The 7,309-nt window shown below is 38.4% G+C and overlaps 1 protein-coding gene across 1 annotated transcript; it reads left to right on the top strand.

The window, feature by feature from the left end:
• Positions 1–1,197: 1,197 nt before the first annotated feature.
• Positions 1,198–2,115, top strand: LOC138338633 (uncharacterized). The gene is made up of 3 exons (XM_069289606.1): positions 1,198–1,487; positions 1,642–1,777; positions 1,864–2,115. The coding sequence occupies exons 1-3, from the start codon at positions 1,198–1,200 to the stop codon at positions 2,113–2,115; spliced, it is 678 nt and encodes a 225-aa protein (XP_069145707.1).
• Positions 2,116–7,309: the final 5,194 nt, after the last annotated feature.

The following is a 7,309-nucleotide window of genomic DNA, read 5'->3' as shown; positions in this document are numbered from 1 at the left end:
TTCAGCTTTACTCTATCCTACATGCTCAGTTGCTTTCAAGTACTGACGCATACGTGCGCTACATCTTCTCAGCATCCAGATCACGCTTAGATCGATTTCCAAGTTCAGCAGAATTAGTGGTGAGTCCTCATTCTCCGAGGACAATATTCATGAGTTATTTATAGTATTTTAGTTCTTTAGTTTCAGTTTTTGCTAGACTTAGTTGGGGCTTGTCCCAACATTTCTAGTCAATTAGAGGCTATTTTCATACATAGTTAGTTTTAGCTTAGTATAGAGTTAATATTTTATTTGTATTAAACTCATCGGTTTCAAATATCTCACTTATAGTATATGGGTATTCCCCATCTTTTAATTTAAATTATGATTTAGCTTCCGCATCAGTTAATTATCTTTTGTATGCTCATGATTATGCCAGCAGGGTTAGCTTAGGATCATTTGTGGTCCTAGGTCCTGTGTACGCGTCTCGAGGGGAGCTCAGGGCGTGACAAAATTGGTATCAGAGCACTAGTTTTAAGTTTCCTAGGATGTCTGAAAAGCCGCACTAAGTAGAGTCATGTTCATGTGTGTGAAGTGCACCACATCTAATGAGAGGGAGGCTATGAAGTGTTTTAGGAAAAATTTCACTTCCTTGTTACTCTTATTGTACGTAAGGTATGATATAATTCCATTCTAACTCGATGTTCTACGTTTCAGATCATGCCTCCCTGTAGAGCTAATGCTAGGAATGAGAATGCTAGGAATGCAAATGCAGCTACTATAATCCCAGATCAGGCAGTCTCCATGCTGAATTAAGAAATTCCATTCAGACGTTGGATCAAAGTGTTGCCAACCAGAACAATCGGGTTCAAGCCCCTTTGAATACTAATGGTGGATCAGCAACAGCAAGGGTCCATGACTTTGTTAGGATAAATCTGCCAGACTTCTTGGGATCGCAGAGTAGTAAAGATCCACATAATTTCTTGGATGAGATCAAGAAGATCTTAGAGGTGATATAGGTCACTGGAAATGATCGGGTTGAGTTGGCATCATACCAGCTGAAAAATGTTGCTCATATCTGGTACACTCAGTGAAAGAAAAATATGGGTACATATGTAGCTCCTATTACTTGGTATTGCTTTAGTTAGACCTTTCTGAAGAGGTTTTTCTTAATAGTGTTAAGAGAAGCAAAGGCTCCGGAATTCATGAATTTAGGGAAACATGACGGTCCAAGAGTATATGCTCAAGTTTAACAAACTCTCCACGTATGCTCCTCACATGGTTGCTAAATCCAGGGCTCAATTGAATAAGTTCTTATATAGAGTGTCAGATTTGGTGAAAACTGAGTGCAGAAGTTCTCTGTTACTTGAATATATGAATATCTCTAGGATTATGACTCATGCTCAGCAGGTTAAGGTTGATAAAATTAGGGAAAATGCTAATGAGAATAAGAAGGCTAGGACTGGGAACTATGACTACTCTCAGCAAAAATCTGGTGGTGGAAATCGCTCGTAGAGTCAGCAAAAGTATTCATTTTCCAGCCCCTTCAATAGCTAGTGTTCTATCATCCAAGAACAGGTATGATCAGAAGGTCAGGGCACCAAGCTCTAAGTCTTAAGGAAGTGTTTTAGGCACTAAAACTTACCCCACCTTCCCTAAGTGTAGTAAGAACCATCCAGGCGAGTGCCTTGCAAGAAAGGAAGGATGTTTTGGGTGCGATCTGTTTGGTCACATGTTGAGGGATTGTCCTTCTAGACAAGGTCAAGGAGGTGGTTATGGTAGAGCTCAGTCTACAACTTCAGTAGCACAAACAAGTCACCCGACTTAGTAGGGTAACTCGGTTAGAGCTAGAACAGGTTGTATGCTTTTCAGGATCACCATGATCAGGTTGGTCCTGATCTAGTCACCGGTACGTTACGAGTCTTTGACCTTGATGTTTATGCATTGTCAGATCCAGGGACTACTCTTTTCTTTGTAACTCCTTACATAGCAGTCCAATTCAGTGTTAATCCAGAAACTCTCTCAGAACCTTTCTCAATCTCTACTCCAGTTAGTGACCCAATTATAGCTAGATGGGTTTACAAAAATTGCCTATCACAGTCTCTCAAAAAGTCACCTCAACAGATATTGTATAGTTAGAAATGGTATACTTCGATGTCATTCTAGGAGTGGATTGGTTATTTCATGTTATGCCTCGGTCGATTGTAAAACTATGATTATTCTTTTTCAATTTCCAAACGAACCAATCTTAGAATGGAAGGTTAGTAGCTTAGCGCCTATGGGACGATTTATTTCTTACGTTAAGGCTAGAAAGATGATCTCTAAGGGCTATCTATATTATTTAGTTCAGGTTAAGGTTTCTAGCTTTGAAACCCTAACTATTGAGTCAGTTTCAATAGTCAGTGGGTTTCCAGAAAATCTTCCCGGAGTCCCTTCTAAAGGGAAATCGACTTTAAAATTGATCTCTTTTCAAATACCCAACCTATTTCTATTCCTCCTTACAAAATAGCTCCAACTGAGCTTAAGGGATTGAAAGAGTAGTTGAAAAATATTTTAGATAAGGCCTTCATCAGACCTAGTGTTTTGCCATGGAGTGCACCAGTGTTGTTCGTAAAGAAGAAAGATGAATCTCTCATAATGTTTATTGACTATAGATATTTAAACAAGGTCACAATCTAAAATAAGTATCTCATCCCCAATATTGGACTTGTTTGACCAACTTTAGGGTGCTAGCCATTTTTCGAAGATAGACCTCAAATTAGGTTATCATTAGCTTAGAGTCAGAGATAGTGATATTTCAAAGACAACCTTCAGAACTTGGTATGATCATTATGAATTTGTAGTTATATTGTTTGGACAAACAAATGCTCCTGTAGTTTTCATGGATTTGATGAATAGAGTGTTCAAATAGTACTTAGACTTGTTTGTTATCGTCTTTATTGATGATATCCTCATCTACTCTAAGAATAATGAAGAACATATAACTCATTTGAGAGTTATTCTGCAGACTCTCAAAGATCGCCAGTTATTCACTAAGTATAGCAAATGTAAGTTCTGGGTTGCAATCTTTTGCATTCCTTGGTCACATTGTATCTAGCAAGGGGATCCGAGTGGATTCGCAGAAGATAGAAGCAGTGAAATAATGACCCAGACCTAACTCTGCTATAGATATTAGAAGTTTCTTAGGTATAGCGGGTTATTACAGAAGGTTCGTGGAAGGATTTTCATCTATAGCCTCACCATTGACTAGGTTGACTTAGAAGATGGTCAAGTTTCATTGGTCAAATGATTGTGAGAAAAGCTTTGCACAATTGAAAACTAGATTGACTACATCTCCTGTCATGACTCTACCAGAGGGTTGAGATGGTATGTGATCTATTGCGATGCATCTAGGTTTTCCCTAGGTTATGTGTTGATGCAACGAGATAAGGTTATAGCTTATGCTTCTAAACAGCTTAAGGTGCGTGAGAAGAACAATCTAACTCATGACCTCGAGCTTGCAGCAATGGTTTTGCACTCAAGATCTAGATACAGTACTTGTATGGTGTTTATGTAGATGTGTTCACAGACCATAAGAGACTTCAATATGTGTTCACCTAGAAAGAGTTCAATCTTTGCCATAGGAGATGGCTTGAGTTCCTTAAAAATTATGATATGAATGTCCATTACCATCCTGGTAAGGCGAATATGGTAGCAGATGCTCTTTGCAGATTATCTATGGGTAGTGTAGCCCATGTTGAGAAAGAAAGAAATGAGCTAGTGAATGATGTTCACAAGCTTGCTCGCTTGGGAGTTCACCTTATAAGCATATCAAAAAGTGGTGCAACAGTTTAGAATAGGCAAAATCTTCTTTGGTAGTAGAGATTAAGGAAAAGTAAGACAGTGATCCAATCTTGCTTGAACTTAAGGGTGCAGTCCACAGTAAAAGAGTAAATGTTTTATCCAAGGGGGAGATAGTGTACATCGCTACTAGGGTAGATTGTATGTTCCTGACGTGGGTGAGTTAAGATAGCATATTCTTGAAGAAGCTCATAACTCCATATATTTTATAAGAGACACTAAGATGTAGTACGATCTGCGGGAAGTCTACTGGTGGAATGACATGAAGAAGGAAATAGTAGATTTTGTAAGTAAGTGCTCCAATTGCCAGCAAGTCAAGGTAGAACATCAGAAACCAAGGGTTATGACTCAAGATATCAACATTCCTACTTGGAAGTGGGAAGTGATCAATATGGATTTCATTACAGTGCTACCTTGAACTCGCAAACAACATGACTCCATTTGGGTGATAGTTGACAAGATGACTAAGTCTTCTCGCTTTTTGGCGGTCAAGACTACAGATTCGGCGGAGGACTATGCCAAGCTTTACATTAATGAAATTTTGAGGTTGCATGGGGTTTCGTTTACTATTATCTCAGATAAAGGTCCTCAGTTTACCTCTAATTCTGGAATTCATTTCAGAAGGGTCTTGGTACTCAGGTTAACCTTAGCACATCATTTCATCTGCAGATGAATGGACAGGCAGAGCGTACCATTCAGACTCTAAAGGATAAGTAGAGAGCTTGTGTGATCAATTTCAAGGGTAGTTGGGATGACTACCTTCCTCTTATTAAGTATGCCTACAACAATAGCTACCATTCCAGCATTCAGATGGACCCTTATGAGACACTGTATGGGCGTAGATGTAGATCTCTTGTTGGTTGGTTTGAAGTAGGTGAAGAAACTTTGATAGGGTCAGAGTCCTTTATGATATGGAGAAAGTGAAACTCATTAGAGATAGACTTTAGACACCCAGAGTTGTCAGAAATCTTATGCAGATGTAAGAAGAAGGGAACTAGAGTTCCAAGTTGATGATTGAGTTTTCCTAAAAGTGCCACCTATAAAAGGGGTGATAAGATTTGGTAAGAAATGGAAGCTCAATCCTAGATATGTAGGCCATTACAAGATCTTGAAAAGGGTTGGCAAGGTGGCATATGAGTTAAAGTTTCAAGCTGAACTAGCAGCAGTGATCCAATCTTCCACATCTTGCTCTTGAAGAAGTGTGTCGGTGACCCAACTTCTGTAGTGTCATTAGAGAGTATGGCGGTGAAATATAGTCTTTCTTATGAGGATATATCAGTTGAGATTCTTGAACATCAGGTTAGAATGTTGAGAAACAAAGAAGTCACTTCAATCAAGATTCTGTGGAGGAGTCAGTACGTAGAGAGAGCTACTTGGGAAGCAGAAGCAACCATGAAAGCCAAGTATCCTTACCTCTTTCCTTCCAATTCCACTCCAGCTTGATGTAATAGTTCCTCTTCAGTTCTTCAGTCATTCATGCGGGAATTCAACCATAGAATCATGTGCCCTCAGTTTGTACTTGCATTTTTCAGTGTATTTACATGTTCTTGGAACTCAATTCAGTCAGAAACTCAGTTCTTAGTGTTAAGTGGTAGGGTTTGCAGCTCTCTCCCTCTATTTCAGCTAGTTTAGTCTTCATTCGAGGAAAAATATTTCCAAGGGTAAGATAATGTAACACCGGTATCCAAAATAGACTAGAAATCAGTTTTTCAGAAATCTGCAGGTGCAATCAACTATTACCATCAACTGACAATCATTTGCCACTGAAGCTCCCCCAAAAACTCAGCCCAGAAAATTGATGAAGTGTCGATCCACGGACAGACCTATAGTCCGTAAGTCAGACTACGGTACGTGGTTTGTGTTTATGGATTGAGACTCAATTTACCCAACCTATGACATGAACTACAGATGACTAACATAGATCGTCGTTCAACCTAAGATCCCTAGGTCTGATCGTAGGTGAGGTAGCAGTTAATTAGGGGGAATTTGCTGATAGGGTACTTCAAATGGTCATACCTTTTAGCACAAAATGAATTAGGTACTCCATAACTATGGACCGTTGATTGACGACAGCCCGTCAGTCGAGGTCATCGATTGGTCAAACAGTAAAATTTTAGAGGTATTTTGGTCTTTTTCTAGTTCGTTTAACCCCTAAGATACGTTTTTTAAGCTACCAATCATGACATTTTAGTTAGTTTAAGCCTAGAAACATAACAAGAACTTACTAAGTCACAATCATAAATCAAAACATAGAAAATTAGAAGCAAGAGAAGAGAAAAAGGTCAAGAACCCTAGTTCAAGAATGCAACAAGGTTCAATCAGTTCCAGCCCCGAAATCTAAAGTTTTCTCCGTGGATTTCATCACCACCAGGTATATGGGATTTCATTTGTGGGTTCCTTTCACCCATTAGATCCTTAATTTTCAGTCAGTTTCTTGATTCCCTATCATGATTAGACCTAGTATTTCTAGAAATTCATTAGATTATCATGAATTAGTTAGGTATATATTCCAAATCAGATTATAGTGTTATTACTCAAATTATTGCATGAATTTATACAACCCTAGATATGTATTTCTTTAGTTCTTGAATTACACATGCTAGGTTAGATATTTCAGTTACTTTAGATATACATGCCTCAGTTATTAATGCATCATTATCAGATTAATTGTTGCTCAGTTTGCATGTTCAATTTTGAGCTATCGAGTATTTATAGAAACTTAGTCATAGTATGTTAATCACTTAATTCATTGGGAGTAACATAATACCGAGTTGGACTAGGGTTCAGCATACCGAAATAGTGAGTAACATAATACCGAGTTGGACTAGGGTTCAGCATACCGAAATAGTCCTAAAACTACTAGCCAAGTAGGTTGTAAATCCCCTCTGTGGACATGAGTTTAGTGATCACGCCAACATGTCTTTATACCTCTGACAGGGTATAGTGGGTCCTCTCGATGGGGCGTATACATCGGAATCCACATTTAGCTCATGTGGTTTTATTATCGGTTATTAGTAGCTCCCACAGTCCAGTCAGAATCTATTGCATTGACCATATTTACAGTTCAGTTAGTATTCAGTCTCAACATGTCATAAATTTGGTCATTGCATCTAGTTAGCTCATAATTCATTACATCATGTTCAGAATATTATTCTTGCTTTTGTGCTTGTTCTACGATGTTTTATTTCAGCTTTACTCTATTCTACATGCTCAGTACCTTTCAAGTATTGATGCATACGTGTGCTACATCTTTTCGTTATGTAGGTTTAGGTTCTCAGCATCCAGATCACGCTTAGATTGACAGAACCAATGGTGAGTCCTCACTCTCCGAGTTCAATATTCATGAGTTATTTCTAGTATTTTAGTCCTTTATTTTCAGTTTTTGCTAGACTTAAGTAGGGGCTTATCCCAGAATTTCTAGTCAATTAGAGGCTATTTTCAGACATAGTTAGTTTCAGCATAGTATTGAGTTAATATTTTCGTTGTATTAAAC

The sequence above is a fragment of the Solanum lycopersicum genome, chromosome 9, assembly GCF_036512215.1.
Source record: "Solanum lycopersicum chromosome 9, SLM_r2.1".
Taxonomy (NCBI): Eukaryota; Viridiplantae; Streptophyta; class Magnoliopsida; order Solanales; family Solanaceae; genus Solanum; species Solanum lycopersicum.
Note: the sequence above shows the minus strand (reverse complement) of the source record. Positions and strands in the feature narration are given on the sequence as shown.